The sequence below is a fragment of the Myodes glareolus genome, chromosome 1 (assembly GCF_982192425.1).
Source record: "Myodes glareolus chromosome 1, mMyoGla1.1, whole genome shotgun sequence".
NCBI lineage: Eukaryota > Metazoa > Chordata > Mammalia > Rodentia > Cricetidae > Myodes > Myodes glareolus.
The window spans coordinates 35,369,543-35,389,358 of record NC_142026.1 but is presented as its reverse complement, the minus strand read 5'-3'; the positions used below and the strand labels follow the sequence as shown (position 1 = coordinate 35,389,358).

The window sequence follows — 19,816 nt, the reverse complement described above, 5'->3', positions numbered from 1 at the left end:
CTGGGATAAAGGTGTGTGCCACCTCCACCTGGCTTCTTTAACACTTTTCAGGAGAAAGGTATGCTGTTGAATGCTTCTGCAAGCAGGTCTTCATCTCTCCTCGGTTCTGGAATGTAGTTCTGTAGCACTAGGCTGGTGATGCTGGGCTTGCCTGGCTCCTAGTGAGCATCTGCTGTTGCTCATGCTTCTCTAGATGTGAAACGGTCTTTCCTTCTGCTGACTTACATTTTAGAAAATGGTTTACTATTATTTATGATTACATGTATGTCACATTTGTTCAGGTGCTAGAGGCCAGAGGTGGGTTTCAGAGTCTCTGGAACTGGAGATGTAGGTGGTTGTTAGCCCCATGGATGCTGGGAATGGAACTCAGGTCCACTAGAAGACCAACAAGAGCCCCTAACTCCTGAGCCATCTCTTCAGCTCCGTCCACTGCCCCCCTCAGCGGCTTTGAAGATGAGTTCTTTATCTCTAACGTCCAGAAGATTGGTCGTAGTGTGACTCTGTAGACTCACGTGCATTTCTTGAAAACGTGGGATACAATTTTTATCAAATTTGGGAAATGTTTGGCTACGACTTCTGTTTGTGTAACTCCCTCCCTCATCTCCTTCTCAGACTTCAGATTCTCATGCCAGATGTTCACGTTATTTTACAACCCCTGGTGCTCAGTTATTTCTTCCAGTCTTACTCTCTGCCTTGTCTGTTGTTTCTATTTTCTCTCTTAGCACATTGTTGTTTTTTTTTTCGTTGTTGTTGTCGTTGTTGTTCAATGTCTCACCAGCTGTCACCACTACCGGTTGGACTCTAGAAATTCAGACACAGTTTTCTCTGCTAGGAATGCTAAACATATCTCCCTCTTCTCGTTATGTTTCCTGCCTTAACAGTCTTGAGACTATGAATCCTATTTTTATTAGTTGATTATTTGTACCTAGTAATTCTTTCATCTCTCTGTAGATTATTTTACTTCTTTGAATTCATACCTAATGACTTCAATGAGGTAATTTTTAGGTGTTGGTTTCTGTCAGATTCCTGTTATTCTGTGGTAAGTCTGTAGGATTTTATTCTGCACACAATTAAGGCTTGGGGTTTGTTGGTCCTTTTGCATTTTTTTTCTAAGGTTTATTGGGAGCAGGCCCAGGCCAGTATAGTCCTCTAGCAACTTCTTCCTCTCTTCCAAAGTAGCTCCTGCTCAAGAGAGGCTCTGCTCCACCCTGGCCCAGGGTGTGGGCTCTCTGAGCTCCACAGCTCCTTGGATTTCTCCCCAGCCCTGTTGAGCTGAGGAGCTGCTGGGTTCCCTGATTTCCAGTGGTTCTTTCCCAGCCTGGTAAAATCCCTGACCCAGATCTGCCAAGTCAAAACAGGGGGGCCTCCTGCTGCCAGGATCCTCCCTTCCACCAGAACTCCAGCTGCTCTGCTTCCCCACCTCCCCATTTTAGCTGCTGTTGCATTGGACTTTCCTCCTCAAGTCAGAGGGACTGGTCACTTGGGCCACACGATGGCCTGGAATACCCCAAGCAGGATCTGGGGGGCAAGGATAGGGCTTGTTCTGGACCCTTCTCTAGGGTTGATAACTCTGTGCAGTCTGGTCTAATGGCTGAAGACAGCAATTTTATAGATTTTGTCTGGGTTTCTAGCTGTTGATTGTGAAAGAGGAATTTCCTGGGCAGCTAACTAGCAGCAGATTAGATAATCTGGTTGTTGTTTATTTGTTCGTTTGTTTGTTTTCACCAGGGCCTGCCCTGTCCTCTTGCTCTGGCATCTGACAGTATCTATCCATCTAGGTCTTCCTTGTGAGTAAACTGTGAACCCTAAATTTAGCCAGGCTCTGCGGAGTTAGACACTGCAGTTTTATCTTATTTATTTATTTGTTTGTTTGTTTGTTTGTTTATTTTTATTGAGCTCTATTTGACACTGCCGTTTGTTTTGTTTTTATTTGAGTAGGGTTTCTCTGTGTAACAGCCCTAGCTGTCCAGCTGCCCAGGAACTTACTCTTATAGACCAGTCTGGCCTTGAACTCACAGAGATCTGTCTGCCTCTGCCTCCCTGGGTGCTGGGATTAAAGGAGAGCGCCACCACCGCCTGGCCTTTTATCTTGTTTTTACACCATGCTTTGCAATCTCTAGCTGGCTTTGTCATCGATCTACCAAGGCACAGCCAACATTTAAAATATGAGGTAGGGTAGGAAAGAGCATACTTGGTCCCATGTGTCAAAGGCCAGTTTTCTGTCTGCTCCCCACAGCTCTTTCCCCTGTGTGCCAGGAAAGGGACGGCACTAAAGAGCATAGAATCCTCTGAGTTGAAAACACGGACTTGAGAATGGTGTCATCTGCTCCTTTGTGTTCTAGATGGAGACCAATGCCCAGGGAGGAAAAGGCCTGCCCAACCTAGCTGCCCCCTGCTCTCTCCGTTTGGTGACTGCTGAGAAGAGGGGCAGGAAGGGAGGAAGGAACCAGGAGTGGCTAAAATGACAGCCACTGCACAAGCTGCAGTCATGGTGGAGGACTATGTGGCAGCTACCTGTCTCACATCGAGGTCCCTCGAAGGGCTCCACACAGACACAACTGTAGTTTCCAACCAGGTCAACACATGATCCTCCATTCAGGCATGGGTCAGAGCTGCATTCATCCACATCTTGGGGCAGTAAAGATACAGGGTTAGCTTAAGCCAGACTGTGACCAAACTGAACCTGGCCAGAAGGGAGCCCTCCCAGGCACTCCCTGCCACCCATAGTCCCCCACCTCCCATCCTGTGTGTAGGTCACTCACCTGTCTCACAGGTGGCCCCAGTGTACCCAGCCTGGCACACACATGTTGCAGAGCTGCTCTCTGCCTGGCACTGGCCGCCATTTTGACACACTTTGTTGTCACAGGGAGACTGGGCTACAAATGAGGAGTAGACAGGGCATTGGAGGCCTGATGAGAAGAAGTCCCTGAGGACAGGCACTGAGCTTCACCCTTGACAGCTCTAGGCTCAATGAGAGGGATCCTGGTTGTTTCTGGAGGGTGAGACAGGCTGGGAGGAGGCCTGGCTAGGGCAGTTCCAAGGGTACCCAAAGCTCTATATGAATTGGTTCTCGTTCAGCAAACCTGGAACGGAGGAGGGGCACGGATGCTGGACAGGATGTAGGGAGAATGGAACCAGCTTCTACCATCCATCCAGAGTGCTACTGGAACCTGGGGCTTCCAGCCTGTCTCAGTGCCTACGGAACTGGGGCTGAGTCCTTCCCTGGACAGCATGGTAGCAACCCTTCGGGTCTCCCTGGGCTTTGGCAGGTGGACAGAGCAGTAGGCCATCTGGGTCTGCACAGTAGCTCCAACACCTAGCTCTGCTGGCGCAGGGAGGGCAAGTAGGGTCTAGTCCCTGCTTGAGGAAAAACTCTTTAGCCCAGAATGTGTTCCGACCAACCAGGCTCTGGTTTGGGCTGGAACAATGTAGCCTTGTCCACAGTGGACAGCTGAGTGTTCACTGCAAACCCCTCTTCCCATCTTTGCACTGAAAAATCACATTTCCTTTTCATTTCTTTCACAAACTCGTTCCTTCGTGTGTGTTGTGTGTGTGTGTGTGTGTGTGTGTGTACCCTGAAATTAGCACTTAGCTTCTTGTGACCATGAATCTTGATCGGCTTGTTTTTCTAGACTGAGGTATTGAGATGGAAGCTATTTGAACACACATGATCTGAATCCTACGTTCTTAACTGTGCATTGCCAATCCCATATGTGGCTGCATAACTGAAATCGGATATTGTGAAAAATTTGCAACAGCAAAGTACTTCTGACTGCATAACTAAAAGTTCAAAGTGAAATGCATCCTGGATGTGAGGTGGTTTTGGCAGTGTGCACTGTGTTGACTCTCAGCTTCAGGGCTGCCTTAATGCTGAACACAGTGTGAACACTCCACACTCCACATGCCATCGTGTAGGGCAAGACCAGTGACCAACCCTGCCTGAAACCACGCTCACCAACCACACTTTTCTTCTAGTGCAAATATCATGTCTTATGTAAGCAAAGGCTTTCGGTGCTTACCTACTATCCTTCCTCAGCACGGAAGTATCAAATTAGTATTAGCTTTAAATTGTGGGATCTTAGAGGGAACTTGACTTTTTTTTTTTTTTTTGAGACAGGGTTTGTCTACAGAGCCCTGGGTGTCCTAGAACTCACTACGTAGAACAGTCTGGCCTTGAACTCACAGAGATCTGCCTGCCTCTGCCTCCCTTTTGCTGGGATTAAAGGCCTGAATCACCATGCCTGGCCTGAGAGTTTGAGTTTTAAAACTGCTGTTTTACCGGAGTCAACTCAAAAACAAACAAACAAAAAACCCAGTTGAATTAATTTGTGTGTGTATGCATACATACATACACGTGTGTGCACTTGCATGTGAGTGGTGACCAGACGTTAATCTCTGGTGCCATCCTTTAGGCACTGTTTGCCTTGTTTTTTGAGACAGGCTTGGACGTTGCCAATTTAGGGTAGGATGGCTGGTCAGTAAGCTCTAGGGGGCATCTTATTTGTCTCTGGATGGTTCCAAGTACCTACTACAGCACCTGGATCTTGAAGATGGGCTGCAGGAATCCATTTCAAGTTCTCACGCTTGAGTGGCAAGTGCTTTGCTGAGCCATCTCCCAAACACCATGGATTTTGGCTGGGACCAGGGCTGTTTTCAGTATTTCTGATGGCGTTAAGCATACTTCTGTCATTTTGTACTATACATTTATGTGAAGCAGTATTCTTGTCATCGATAATTATAAAATCAAAATATTCATCAGCTCTGAACTACTGAAGATGCCCTTCATTATCAAATACACAGCCACAATTCAATTTTTTACGTAAATAAATAGGCACATATACCTTGTTAGTATTCAAATTTGATGGCACATTTTTTTTCTCTCCTTATTATTTGAGAAATGGTCTCACCATGTAGCCTTGGCTGACCTGGAACCCTCCATGTAGACCAGGCTAACCTCAAACTTATAAAGATCTACTTGTCTCTGCTTCCTAAGTTCTGACTTTAAAGGAACTCACCACCATTCCTGGCTGCTTTCATCTTTAATCAGTAGTGAAAATTATATGTATATTCGGTAGTTTACAGATAAATTTCAATATGATTTATCATCAGTAAATATTTGATTTATATAATGATTTTGTGTACCTATGTACCTGGGATTGCATAAAAATTTCTTTAGGAAAAGGTTGGTGCATAGAAAGAGTCTAAGAATCCTAATTGCAACGCTGTAGTAGTATTTTATAATGGTGGCTCAACTATGTAGGATACTATGGGGGTGGAAAGGGGTGCTTGTTTGGCTGAGCTGGGTCGGGTGTGGTGGTCACAGTGTTTGACATTCAGGGGCTGCCTTGGAGTAGACCACATGGTGATGCTGGAGACTAGAATGTCCACTTTCTGGGACAGTGCAGGGCAAGGAGGAGAGCCTCAGACGGTACCAGTGGACAGTAGGAACCTGGAACCTGAATCTATTGGGGGATGCTTCAGATGAGCTGGAACTGTGAACACAAAGGGCTCCAATGGTCGGAAAGCAGCAGTGGAAAAGCAGCAGGACCCCACCCTGCACCTTCCCAGCAGTTACTTCAGGGCCAGTGTGGCAGAAAGTCTGTGCTCTGTGAGCATGTGCCTTGCCCCTCCCCACCTCATCCCAGAAATCCTCCACCTTCTCACTCCCAGAAGACTCCTGACTCTGACCCTGGCCAGTGCAGGACCTGGGCTCTCATCTATTCTGAAACATCCGGTCCAGAAAGTCTGTGTTTGCTACACTCACCCATATTTGCTCCTGCCCACACCAGAAGACATCGGGCTCCTGCACTCCCTTATGACAGAACTTTCTAGGCTGCCCACGCTGGTGCCAAGTCCTTCTGCGGTCCTCAGTCTCACTCTTCCCTAGCTGCGTGCCTTGTGTCTTGCAGCTAGCAGGGTCGGTGCCTTCTTACCTGATTCACAGGTGAGTCCCTTGAAGCCGACGGGGCACTGGCAGCTGAAGCTGTTGACACCGTGGGTGCAGGTCCCACCATTTTGGCATGGGTGGGAGGCACACTCGTTTACATCTGAAACATGGAGCAGGCTGGGGCCTCAGTAGAGGAAACTGTGAAGGAATTGCCAGGGCTTTGGGTAGGGGTGGAGGACAGACTAAGCCCCGAACCCAGACAGGCCTTAACTTGTCAGAGTGGCTAGGAGCAGCAGTACTCGCTGCCACACAGCCATAGCTCCATCAGTTTCCCCATCATGAGCACCTTAGCCCTCCAAACTACCGTCAGTATCCCCCTGAGCCTGGCATATGACCAGTGGGTGGGGGAGTGATAGCGTGCAGGGCAATCAGTGGGCACCTTGTCCCCACCTGGGTGCCAGTGACTCACCCAGGTGGCATCTCCGCCCTGTGAAGCCCGCGAGGCAAGAGCAGGTGTAGGAGGGGTTGCCTGTGACGCAGTCATCGATGCACTTGCCGCCATTGAGGCACGGACGCAGGGCCAGACACACAGAGGCTGCGGACACAGGAAGGAGCCCAAGCCTCATGCCACTGCATCAAGAATGTGGGCAGGAGAGCCACAGCCACCTGCAATGGCTACATCTCCCTTCCCTCCACCAAGGGATCAGTTTAGTGACCACCACATTGGTGACAGTGCATCTTTGTGTTCGGTTTCTGGGTCTTTGAGCTGGACCCCACTTTGCCTGCAGGGACTCTTGCCAGGGTCTCTTGCTGATTGTTCTAGGCTTACTGTCCTAGGCTCTGACTCTAGCTTCCTGTGGAGACAGACACCCCCAGAATCACCTGTACCCACAACTCCTCTTATCTCTCTAATCCTTCTTACTTCTACCACGGCCACTTCTCAGCCATCCTGGTCCCTACATGTATAAAATGAGAAGCTGGCACAGCCAGTGCTTCTCACAGCATGGGCTCTTAGGAAGGCCTCCCGGGGTTCCCCTGGGACCACAGCAACCCCCAAACTCCATTCTGTAATTTCTGGCTGGGCTCCTGAAATAAGTGGAATCACAAATAGGCAGGAGATGAAAAAGTCTCAAGGACTCCAATTGCCTATTGCTAGGAGGAGGACTCTAGGGAGGATTAGTGGTCCCCCACACTCTCCAGACTGTGGTGTCTTCTGATCAGGGAGCTGACCTTTCTGTCAACTGGGATCATTTAGCAGCCCTGTGCTCACCTGGTCTACTTGAAATTTGGCTGCTCTTTGCAGCCATGGCCAGAAGCTGGGTTTGCTTAGGAGTCAGACTTCCAGACACCAGGTGCCACCTCTAAGGTACTGTTTGCCCTCCCTTCTGAGCACTCTCATGTTTCTATAACATCGCACAATTGCCCCCGGGCTTGCAGGATAGCTACGTCCCTGTTCCTGTTGTTCTTGTTCCGTCTTATCACATAGACCTGGGGGCGGTGCTCTGCAATGGGGGGCATCCGGAAGAGCCTGGTGGGATGCTCTTCAGAGAGTCCCCCTCCAGCTGAGCTGTAGCAGCTTGAAAAATATGGTCTGCCCATCTGTGCCCCTTGCTCCTCAGCCAGAACCTAATACTCCGGCCTTTGGCAGGAGACCTGATTTCCCAGCCCCCACTGCAAGCAGCACCTACAGGACCACTTGAGATGCCACTGGCCAGGGTCCTCGTATCAGAGCTGACTGCTGGCCAGGAGCAGGGCTGGGGCTGCTCTGGGGTTCTGCCCTCTTAAGTGTTCCACTTGCTGCTCTGGGACTGGGATGGCATGGAATTCAGCTTCGGCTTCCCAGGCTGGCCTGCTATGTACCCCGCATGTCAAGTGTGTGCAACTTCCCCCTCCCCAGCCCTACATGTCCTGAGTACACTGATCCTCGTCTCCCCTTCACCCCACGGTCCCCCTGACCTGTGGCTGCTCTGTGTAATTTCCCAGTTGAGTTCTCTTCAGGGGACTCAATGCCAAGGAAAAGCACCCTGTTCTGTGGCCTCATCCACATGACCAACAAGTGTGTGGGGTGGGTTCCAGCAGACGCATGTCTTCAGCTCAGATTTAGGGGGGTTTGTGATGAAGGGATCTACTGGTCAGTCAGCCAGTGCTTTGATACCTCTGCATTGTGGGCAGGGTATTTCTAGGTATGGTACCTTCTAGAGACCACATGGTGGTAGAGTTGGGGTTCCTGAGTGGGAGCATGGTCAGTCTGTGCTACCAGGGTCACCTGACTGTTTTTTCCTACTAGACCAGAAGGACCATACGATGCTCTGGCTTGTCACTACCATCAGGCCTATGGAGGTCCCTGTGTCCCCACCCTCACCCCTGAGATGGAGGCACGGGTGGGATGTGGGCAGGGACCCTGTTCTAGCCCTCTCCCGGAAGACCCCATCACCTGAGGCACGGGACAGGATGGGCTGTGGGGCAGGGGTGGGTGGATGGGGGTTTAGGGAGGTGGGGGATGGGTTCTAGCCCCTGAGTCCCACCCCTACTGCCACAGGGTTCCTCAGCCCTCCCCTCCCTGAGCCTCTTACTTGTATGGCCGCAGCCCCCCACGCGCACCTGGGCATCATCGATTCTAAACGCCCAGCGCCCGGGCACGCCCACGTTGGTGGTGGTCTCCACCTCAGCCATGTCTGCTGTGCGTGACCCAGGGATGTTGAAGTAACGGTGCCCATCACCTGCGTTGAAACCTGCCTGGGAGCGGGGCAGAGAAGGAGGCAGGTCTCCTTACAGTCACTGAGTCCTCTCTCAGGATGGCCAAGTCAAGGATGGTGGAGGGATGGCCTTGTAAGCAGAGGACACGGTGGATGCTGGGGAATGTTGACTTCAGTAGTCCCTCCAGTCAAACGTGGTGCTGGACTTCCTCCCTAGCTTCCAGCACTCACGCACTCAGCATCTAGGCCTCATCTAAGGCCCATGGAAGTGTTGCCCCAGGAGAAAGTTGGGGACCAGAGGTGAGCGGAGGAGCATGGCTTGAGGGATGGGACAGAGACCCTTATCAGGGAGGAGGGGACAAAGGTACCAGAGGCTCTTGTGGTTCTGGGCACTGAGAGGCCTGAGAGACAGAGTCACCGTGGCTGCCACAGACTGATCTCTGCATGGAGGGGAGCAGGTATCTGCTACAGTGGATGTCTGCCTACCGCTTCTGTCTATGGTCCCTTGACTGGAGGAGCAGGGGCCCCTGAACGCTGGACGCCAATTCCAGCCTGGCCTACCTGGGCTGCAATGCCTCCCAAGCCGTCAGCATCACCCCCGCTGCTGGCGTGTGTGCCTGTGGTCCACAGGATGGCCTCGTAGTTGAAGATGGTGAAGGAGAACCGGCCATCGGTGATGAGCACTATTTGGAATGTGTTCACCTGCCAGGAGAAGGAGATAGCTGTGACTGGCTGCATTCCCTGCCCCACATCAAAGGCCCTTTCTTTTCCAAGCAAGGTAGGACCATAGTGGTTTTGTCTATCTCTACAGCCTACCCGAATGTTAAGGGACAGGGCCAGAACACCTGGAGCAGATGTGGTCCCCAGCCACAAGGGGCTCAGGCTTCTGTATAGGCTGAAGTACTCCCTTAGTCAAACCCACAAAATCTCTGTGGTAAGAAGGGGAGAGAGAGAGAGCAGCTTCTACTATTAGAGTTTATGGACCTTCACTCCACAAACATCGCTAAGCAGTGTACCCCAAGAAGGCATTTCAGACTGGGGTGAAGAAATGATCTTGGGACACATAGGAAACTGAAAATGGGCAAAGCTAGCAGCCTGTCTCGCTTCACACCATGCATGAAAACAAATCCCAAATCAAGTATTCTTTTTCTTTTTCTTTTTTCGTGACAGGGTTTCTCTGTAGCTTTGGTGCTTATCCTGAAACTCGCTCTTATAGACCAGGCTGGCCTCCAACTCACAGAGATCCACCTGCTTCTGCCTCTGCCTCCCCCCTCCCCCCCCCCAGTGCAGGGATTAAAGGCGTGTGCCACCAGCGCTTGGCTCAAGTATGTTTTTAAAACAAACATCATAGAATTCCTAGAAGAAAACACTGGGTAATACATGTTGCATCTCAGAGAAGTACTTCTATGATGCTTATTAATGGCAAAGACCAAAAGAGAGATCAATACATTTATGGACAAAGCCTCTGAGTGGGAAAAGTGTTGTGATATTAAAATGTTTGGAGACAGTAGCAAAAAATGTATTCATAACATGCAGCAGATAAGACTGCTGCTACCCTTCATATCCAGAAGAACTTAGAACAATAAAAAAAGACCATAAGTATTAAGAGAAATTGTCAGGAGGCATGAATAAATACATCAGCCCTAGCAATGATACTAGAAAAAAATCTAACATTTGTAGAAGCCAAAGATGTCTAAGTTTTAAAAAAGCTTTCCTTGATTTGCCTGCAGTGTTAGCAAAGAAGAAAAATGACAGAGTGCTTATCTGGGGTGCAGGAAACAGACACCTCCAAATGGACGCCTGTAGGAGACCCTGCGAGGGCAGCAGCCTGCTCTGGAGATGCGTGTCACAGTAGAATCTCGAACGGCCATGCATAAGGCACTGGTAGTACAGGGGCCCTCCTCACAGTCCAAGGTTGTTTCAACCATTGGGAACAATGGAGAGCTGAGCGGGAATCATTCTTATATAAAATTTGGCAGGAGAGACAGTAAACAGACGGATGGTAATGCTTTGTGTGGTGGCAGGAAAGGTGACAGTCACAAAGGTCAGTGGTCAGAGCTGTAGAGCAATGAGATACACAGATTCACATAGTGTTGATGAGTCTCCCCAGAAGGTGCTACCTGGACAGACTGCACTTCTGAGCACATCCCAGTGCCTGCTGTCTTTGTTAGGGGCCCGTGTAAGCCCCACAGTGTGGGCTTGTCTTGTTGATTTTTTCCAGGGCTGTCACCCAGAAGGTGCCCTTACAAAAGCCCTTATTGTGTGAGTAAACAGCTTTGAAAGGCCACTTGCATCCCAGGGCCTCTTTCTATGTGGCTCAGTATCCAGAATAGGCCTATGTATAGTAAGTGCTGGAAAGTACCCATCTAGATGGGCAACATCAGCCAACCACACTCACCAAAGACACAAAGGGCTCAGCCACTCCATCAAGGAGTGAAATGGAATGGTCAGGTATCCTGGCACATACCTGGAGACCCAGCACTCTGGAGTCTGAGGTGAGAGGGTCAGGAATTGAAGCTCCATAGTGAGTTTGAAGCCAACCTGGTTTACATGATACCTTACTCCAAAACGCACAAACAAACAAAAAAACACCAGCAAGGGTTGTGCTGGTGGTTCAGCTGTACAAGTGCTCGCAACACGCGTGTGAAAATGAAGATCCAGCACTAGTACAAACTGGAACATGGCCGCACATAAGCCTGTGTGGCCCAGTGCTGGGGTGGTGGAGACAGGGGGATTGCTTGAGTTTTGCTGGCTGCTAGCCTAGCCCAAAGTTTACTGCTGGCCCCTGTCTAGATAATATAAGGGAGAAAATGACACAGAACAGGACACCCAATGTCTTCCTCTGGCCTGTCCATAGGCATGCACACTTGAAGATGCATGCGTGAATACACCTCTCTCTCTCTCTCTTTCTCTCTCTCTCTCTCTAACACACACACACACACACACACACACACACACACACACACACCAAACCTACAAGAACCAACCAAACAAAAAATATCCCGCCAAGAACAGACCCTCCCTCCCTCCGCCCCACCTTGGAACTGTTCAAGAACTAAGCCATTCCGACAGCAATCCTCCTAGCACCTACACAGCTCCCTTGTGCCAACTGCTGTGCTGGGCCTGGAAGGGCGAGGCTCTGTCCTGCTCCACCCTGGCCCTGTGAGCTCAGAAAAAAGTGGCACGACCTGAAGCCCAGAGTCCAACCACACAGCCTCCCTCCCAGGCCACACAGCCACCTGGACTCACGGGGGAAGAGGAGCTGCCTCCAAAGAAGGTCACGCGGGTACCAGGTGGCAACAAAAACCCAGGTAGCAGAGAAGTCCGGGAGCTCAGGGAAGTACCGTCTGATGTCCTCTGTGGCTCTCCGCAGAACGGCCGGGTCGGTGGCCTCCCGGTAGTAGACGTCGCCGGCACGCCGGTTGTCCACATCCGCCCAGAAGGCTGCTACCACACAGCGGTCTTTGGCAATGGGGAAGGCCACAGGGGTGAACTGAGAAACCTCCTTCAGGAAGGAGATGATCCCGTTATTGTTCACCTGTGAGGCAGAAAACCAGGACGGGTATGGACTGGGCACCGCAGAAGGTGGTCAGCCCAGCGGCATCTCGGTTGTCCTACCCCGAGCATCCTTTCAGGGTGATCCAGCTCAGGCAGACATCCCAGGCCGGCTGGCAGCCCCTTACCCCTGAAATGGAACCATGTGGTTCTGTTCTATCCTCTCATGCAGGTTGTGTACTCAGGGCCAGGCTCTGACCTGCTGCTAACAAGTGGCTCTGCTTGCTACCCAGGCCGTACTCTAGCCAGTGCCTTGGGAGGTGGGTCAGCATTCTTTCATTGCCAAGTGTGTGAGAGTAAACAGGAGGCTCAGGGGCCAGCAGGGCTTGTAAAGTCTGTGATGGTCAAGTTGGACAGTGTGTGTTTGAACCTCAGGATGGTCAGGAAGCTTTGGTCCCAACTCTGCAACTCACTAGCTATGCAGTCTGAGACAATTTAGCTTGCCTCTCTGCATTCTGGTTTTCTCACCTCTAAGACTTGGCTATACTACCTGCCATGTGTGAAAATCGTTACGTCAAGGGCGCAGTAATGAGGGTAGAGCCCGTGTGAATGAGATAAATGCCCTTAGGAAAGAAGCTCAGGGTCCCTTCTGCCATGTGAAGACATAGCAAGACTCCCATCTATGAACAAGAAAGAGGCCTCACCAGTTATGGATTCTGGTAGTGCCTTGGACTTAATTAATTAATTAATTCCTATTGCTTCCAGGTTGCACAGTGTAAGGATACTTTGCTACAGCAGTCAGGTGGACTAGCTCTGACCTCACAGGATGTCAGGCAGTGGTGTGTGGTCATACTCTGGGCTTCATTCTGAGATCTGTACTAGCACTGTATGGCATCGTTTATATCACAGCATTATTAGCAATATCTAAACACTGGGAGCAACCCAAAAGTCTACTGATGAACAAATGTGCCAAGAAGACAATATAGCACACGCAAAGAATGGGCATTATTAAAAGGAAAAACACCTTGACACGCGATAATGTGGATGAAATTTAATGGCATCCTGATGAGTGAAATATAAAAATAAATACTGCATAACTCCATCTATTCAAAGCCTCCAGATCATTAAACTCACAGAGGGTAGAAGGAAGATTGGTATTTTTCATGGGCTAAGGAAGGGGGCAATCGGGAGTTGTTACTTAATCAGTATAGGGTTTCAGTTTTGGAAGATACAAAGATTTGCTTGGATGGGTGGTGGTTATAGGGAGGAATTAAGGTCCTGAGTGGATGTGTATTATTGGCATGGACACAGTCATGTCTAGGACCCTGATGCCTCAGATCCATGGGAACAGCAAAGGCTTCCTTGGGTCTGAGTACAAATGTTGACAATGTGTGCAGAAAATGTCCACCATAGCTTTCTCCCTCTAGATATGTACAGCCAGAAGACTGCTTTCCTACAGAGACTGCTCCCACCAAGATGAGCTAAGCCTGCTTCCTGCTCAGCTGTATACAATAACCTCAGCTCCCTGTATATAATAGACATGCTGAGCTTCCAGGGTACTGCAGCTTCTCCATCAGATAACCCAAGCCGTATGACCTCAGCTCTCTGTACATGCGCCTGTGGGCCTGTCCTTTCTTCAATACCTTGTCCCTAGTCCAGGTTGTGAGACCCAGGTTGTGGAAGAGCACAACAGAGGGTAATGGTTAACACAGCAATTAGATGCACGTTAACACTGCTGAACTGTTTATACCTAACACTGAAGCTGTATATTTTATTATAATAAAAATTGGGAGAAAATGGTTGTGATAAAAAAAAAATCTTGATGATAATTATAAAAGAAGGTATTTTCAACTCGGCAGTGGTGGCACACGCCTTTAATCCCAACACTTGGGAGGCAGAGGCAGCTAGATCTCTGTAAATTCAAGGCTAGCTTGGTCTACAGAGCAAGTTCCAGGACAGTCTTCAAAGCTACACAGAGAAACCCTGTCTTGAAAAACCTGAAAAAAATAAGAAGGTATTTCCAAAGCTAAATATAACAAGGAATCAAATACATATAATAAAGTAGCGAGATTTCAAAATCGATTTGCTGCAATTACAGAAAAGCAGTGGACTGAAACCAAAAGACAGGTCAGTTAAGAAACTATCTGGTTTGAGAACGTGGATGATAAGATGGAGGAATTAGAATAAAGGTGAGAGGCACAAAAGAACCAACACAAACACCAGACAGAAGGAAAGGAGACAGACAGTGCGAGAACCTTTCAGAATTAATGAAGGACATGGAGCTGTACATTCAATAACCTCAGGGATCAAGTAGCTGGGAAAACAAAAAATAAAGCCCCACTGAACCCATGCTAGAAAAGTAGGAAACCAACTGCAGGAAGCCATTCTGAAAGAAGAGAGCTAACAAGTGGGGGGGGGGGGGCTCATGTGCAGACAGCTGACTTTTCCTGGGACCTATGGAAGCTTGAGAACAGTGGAGTTACATCTCCACCGCACCAGAAGACAACGGTGCCAACATAAAGCCCTAGACTCAGAAGTTAAATGAAGACAGTTCACACCAGCAGTAACAAAGGCATACCGAGAAATATAGACCCATACTTAAAGAAGTTGGGTCAACTTCAAGGTGGCAGGAAATGTAAGGTCAGAGATTTAAGAAGGAAAGAAGGAAGAAGCTAGAGCTTAAATCCAAGTGGACAATGACCAAAAGGAACGCTATAGTTAATGAACTAGTGACGAAAATCTACAAATTAAAACTCAAGACAGAAAAAGCATACAGACTGGAAAAGGCATCAAACTGAGGTCCCCTCAGGCCACAGCTGTTCCAATGGGGAGTAAAGGTATAACGGGGCCTATTAATACTCATGGTATCTGTACCATCTGGAGAATTGTTGAGACCCCAGGAGCTGAACATCCTTGATGGAGAGAGATAAGATAGGGCAGTTAAAATATTCAAAATATGATGAAAAATATTAAGGATGAACCAGATAGAACAAACAGTAAGGGGCAGAGATAGAATCAGTTGTGAGCCAGAGGGAACCAATAGCATGAGGGAGAGAGATGAAGACATCTCTTCCAGCCACACAATACGTTAAAATGAATTAAAGGTTCTGGTTTGAAGCTAAACCAGATGCTAGCCAAAGGAAAGCTGGCACGGTTGTATTATCATCAAATAAGGGGCAAATGAATCACTAGAGGTAAACATTACTTCACACTCATCAGGCAGATGTAATGGCTTTACACCCGAACGCTCCTAATGGGGTCTCAGTAGATGAGAGGGCAAATGGAAATAGGCTACTTCGTGACCACGGTGGGGCATTTCAGAATGTTGTCTGGTAAAATGTTTGGTCAAGAATATGTGGGCGGAGGAGTAACCTGACGGAGGAAGCATTCACTGTGGCCCTGAGCCTAGACTTCTGCTGGAAACAAGAATGCCAGTCCCTGTTGGCTATCGGCAAGGTCATTTCCTTGGATTGTGTTTGCGGAGCGCAGCCTTGAGAGATGAAATATTGTCCTCTTGGGGATAAAGAGCAGGCTTGAAGTAAGAGCCAAGCTTCTCAGCTAAGAGAGCAAACCCACGACATGTGAGGCATCTACATGGGCCTTCGTGCTGTCCCCAGACACTCAGTAAAGAAGTGTAGACAGAGGAACTCTTTGGGGGGCTCACATGACCTGTTCTGGATGGACAGTTACTGAGAGCATCAGGTTTGTAATCGTCTGAGTCTGGAGATACGTATGTGCGTGGGATAAGTTACTCATGGTTATCAAACTGGGGTTTTGTTAGGAAGATATGGCTTACATTAGAAACAAATTTATTTACGGTTGAACTAATTTTCATCAATCTAAATTACAATTGAGGGAGAAAATCCCAGTACACACATAAAAGCTGGGTATGGCCAATCCCAGAGGATAAAGAGATCCAGGTTCAGACGCCCTCCAAACCTTCCCACATACCCCTCCTTGCTCTCTTTCAAATTAATGGCCTTTCTTTTTCATTAATTGTTGTTACATACATATATGCATATACATAAATATTACTAAATACTCAACTACAACTGCTCAGCCTCTATAATGTTTTTTGTATCTAAGTTTTCAGGACTGACCATTTGGTATTGGATGACCAACTGGTGTGCTCTTCCCTGAGGAAGGCTGTTTCTCCTGCTCTCAGCGTTCCTTAGTTCACTACAGTTCTTTGTGTAGGGTTGAGACCTCCTGGACTTTACCCATCCATCACGGTAAATGTTTGTTTTAATGTCTGTTAGAGCATGTCCTTTTAACTGTGTTCTCAAAATGGTTTTGGTTTTTCTTTTGTGTGTGTATGTATATGTGTGCGCATATGTATACATCTCCAGAGGCCAGAGAACACTGAGTTTCTCCCTATATTGCCCTCCACCTTATTTTTTTCATTTTTTTAATATTTTATTTTATGTGAATTGGTGTGAGGGTGTCGGATCCCCTAGAACGGGAATCACAGACAGGGGTGAGCTGCCATGGTGGTGGGAAAGGAATTTGGGTCCTCTGGAAGAACAGCCAGTGCTCTTAGCCACTGGGCCATCTCTCCAGCCTCCCACACACTAAAATCATTTATTTGGTTATTTGTGAGTATGATGAGGGAGGCTACATATGTATGTAGAGGTCAGTAGAGGTCAGTGGATAATGGTGGGAGTCATTCACTCCTTCTATGATAGGGGTTCCAGGGCCTGGGCTCAAGCCATCAGCCTCATCAGCAAGCAGGTTTATGACCATGCACACCCACGTACATGCCCACACAAGATGCACTCATCCACACGTGCTCACACCCACCCATGAATGCACATCCATGAACATATATGTATGTACACACACACACATACGCACGCACATACATATGAACAGGGCTAGGGTTAGGGTTACACACACTGGAATACTTCTCAGCTGTAAAAGAAAACAATCTCCCATTTGCAACAGCATGGGCTGAGCCTGGACGACCCCAGGAGAAGTGGGATAACCCGGGTCCGGAAAGACAACTGCCACATGAGCTCATGTGTGGAATCTAAGAACACTGAACCCACAGAGCAGGGAGTAGAAATATGGCTTTAAGACTTGGAGAGGGGAGTGGGCGTGACAAGCAGCAGTTGAAATGGCATTCTAGTCTTTACCATTTAGTTATGTAAGTGCTGCAGTCCAGTGGTGATGGCTGCATTAGAAATACAGCATCATTTGCTTGATACTAGACCACCTCCCACCTGTGGGAGCACACGCGAAGGAACGCTCTGGCTTTGCCACGGCAGTCATTCTCGGCATATCCCAAATTGCTGCATGGCATAAAACCTGAATACATATACTTAGGTCATTTTGCCAATTTTACTTCAATAAAGGTGCAAATTTTAACGAAAACAAACCCCAGAACAGCCCTGACTGTCTAGCACTGTAAAAACACATAAATATCTCATCGTCTTTTCTGCCAGCCACACGGTAATGACGAGGTGCAGACAGTGAAATCAGGAGCAGGGATGAGCCACCCTGGACACAGTGAGGGAAGGAAGGTGGTGCTTGCTTGTGGCTGGGGTAGACTGTGGAGGGGTCTTGTCAATGCTATGTTCAGGGGCTGGACAGGGGTGGCTGCCCAGAGGTGGGATGCACGTAGAGTGGACAGCTCTGGGCCTTTTCCAGGTGGCAAAGGCGACTCTTCCTAGGAGGGGGGAGGGGTCAGTGTCTTTGAGACTGGACTTGGGTGACCAATGGAGATGGGCTACCTGCAGGGTGGGGTCCTGCTGCACTGCCCCTCCCCACAGTTACCCACTCATTTGGCCACCCGCAGCGTCCTGAGTTTTCCTTCCTGCCTCAGGGTGTGAGATGTGCCATGTGTACAGAAGAGGCCCCTGGTCTTTGTGGTCTCCTATGTTCCATCCCAGACTGCTACTGTTCTTCTCAGAGTAGGAGCAGGACCAGAGCCGGGGGTGCGGGTGTCCAAGAAGGAGGCAGAACAAGCTGGCACTGTTCCCCTGCCAGGACAGCGCAGCACCAGGACCACAGCCAAGCAGGTACTGGGGCCCAGATGCTGGGCTGGCAAGCTCCCTTTCCTGGGCAGAGCTTCGTGGGCTTCCTTTCTCTAGATGGGGTCCATGAATCTCTTGTGGAGGTACGCAAGGCCCAGGCCAGAGATCTAGGGGGTGTTTGGTAGCCCTCTCCTTCAGGTCCTGAGAGATGCTGTGTCTCCCCGGATGTCAAGTTTATTATAGTTTTTCTGTACTTCAGTACCACTCTGTGAGGCACGCAGTGTAGCATGGAAAACAAGGAGAATGAATGAGACTTGAGTCCCTGACTGGTGCCCCTGGGAGCTGTGGATGCCAGGCATTCCTACATGAATAGCTGTCATGTATTGTCCAGGCTTCAGAGGTGACTACCAGACAGTCTTCTGTTCGGCCACTGGCTCCTCAAAAACCCAATCATGAGTCCAGATGCTGTACCAAGAGGAGTCGTGTTGATACTCATCTAGACCCTTGCAGAAATGCTAGCCCCCCAGGAAGCCTGCCAGCCTGGGCAAGGAGGGGGCCACGTTCTCTAGGGATCTGTAGGCTGAGGATGCTACTATATGCCTGGCTTTGGTTACCAGTCATTCATTGCCTTTCCCAGCCCTTCCCTGAAAGTTAGGCAGGGCCTTCCTGTTGGCCACTCCCAGGTCTCCTCTGGGACCTGCAGCTTTTGGGCCAGTCCAGGAACATTGTCTTCTCTTCGGGCTGAGCACCTGTTGTTGAGATTAAACAAGGCTGCCACCTGGATGTCACATCACAGCCCAGCGTGGGTGACAGAGGTCCCAGGAGGACCTTTCAGGATGATTGCTGGTAAAGTCTGCAGTGGACAGAGGTGAGTATAGATGGTCCCTGCTTCCCAGGGGTGCCCTCCCCTCCTTGACTGTAGCTAGCTTTACCAGGACCAGGCTGAGATTTCCCCGGGGAAGAGTCCTTGTCAGCTGTCCAGCTGCCCAGCTGCTTTGGGAGGCCGGGAGGTCTCAGGAAGCAGCAGTGACTGTGAACACAGCGGGAGGTGGAGGAGGCGGAGCATCCTGGATGGTGTGGGGCTGCCTCCATGCCAGCATATCCACACTCTCCCGTTGCCTCCCCCCACCCCCATTTCCCTCCTCTGGCTCCTGCCGGAAGGCAGCCCTGGCTGGAGGAAGCGGAGAGGCAGGGCTGTTGGCATTTCCGACTTGTTTGAAGTCAGGAACGTGGAAATGGCCTGAGAGACTAAGTGCAATGTGGCCTGAGCCTGGGCCAACACCCTGGAGTCCAAGGCCAGAGGCTGCTCTGGGTAGGGGCTCTGGCTTACCAGAGAGGCTGCACCAGTTATGCAAACATCAGATCAGCGAGGGGTCACCTGGGTTCCTTCCTTTGGCTTGGACTTCTCTCTCCCAGCCCAAATAACAAAGCTCTCCTGACCCCAGGCTTTTGACACTTGTTTTGATGACTGTAGGCATGTCATTCATTTCCTGGCAGCTTTCTGGGCAGTTGAGATTCCTTCTGCAGGCACAGTGGGGGCTGGTGTCCTAGGCAGCAGGCGGGGAGGGCTGCTGTGTGAGCATCCTTTCTTCTCAGCCATGGAGGGAAGGTCTCCCCATCCCACCCCCAGCAAAACACCTTGGTACAGGGTTAGGCATCACAGAGCTGTATACGTGGTTGTGGGAGGGACAGGAGAGTCACTAGGGACAGTCAGGATAATGTCCAGGAGGAGGGGTCCTTTGAGCTGCGGTCTGTGCTCAGGT

The 19,816-nt window shown here is 49.5% G+C and overlaps 1 protein-coding gene across 1 annotated transcript in view; it reads right to left on the bottom strand.

Moving 5' to 3' along the window:
• The window catches only part of Sned1 (sushi, nidogen and EGF like domains 1), a 60,865-nt gene that overhangs the window by 30,062 nt on the left and 10,987 nt on the right, over positions 1-19,816 (bottom strand). The window contains 8 exon segments of the mRNA XM_087905717.1: positions 2,515-2,628; positions 2,763-2,876; positions 5,934-6,047; positions 6,357-6,482; positions 8,461-8,623; positions 9,145-9,285; positions 11,833-11,868; positions 11,870-12,121. Coding sequence (XP_087761843.1) covers positions 2,515-2,628; positions 2,763-2,876; positions 5,934-6,047; positions 6,357-6,482; positions 8,461-8,623; positions 9,145-9,285; positions 11,833-11,868; positions 11,870-12,121 — 1,060 coding nt within the window.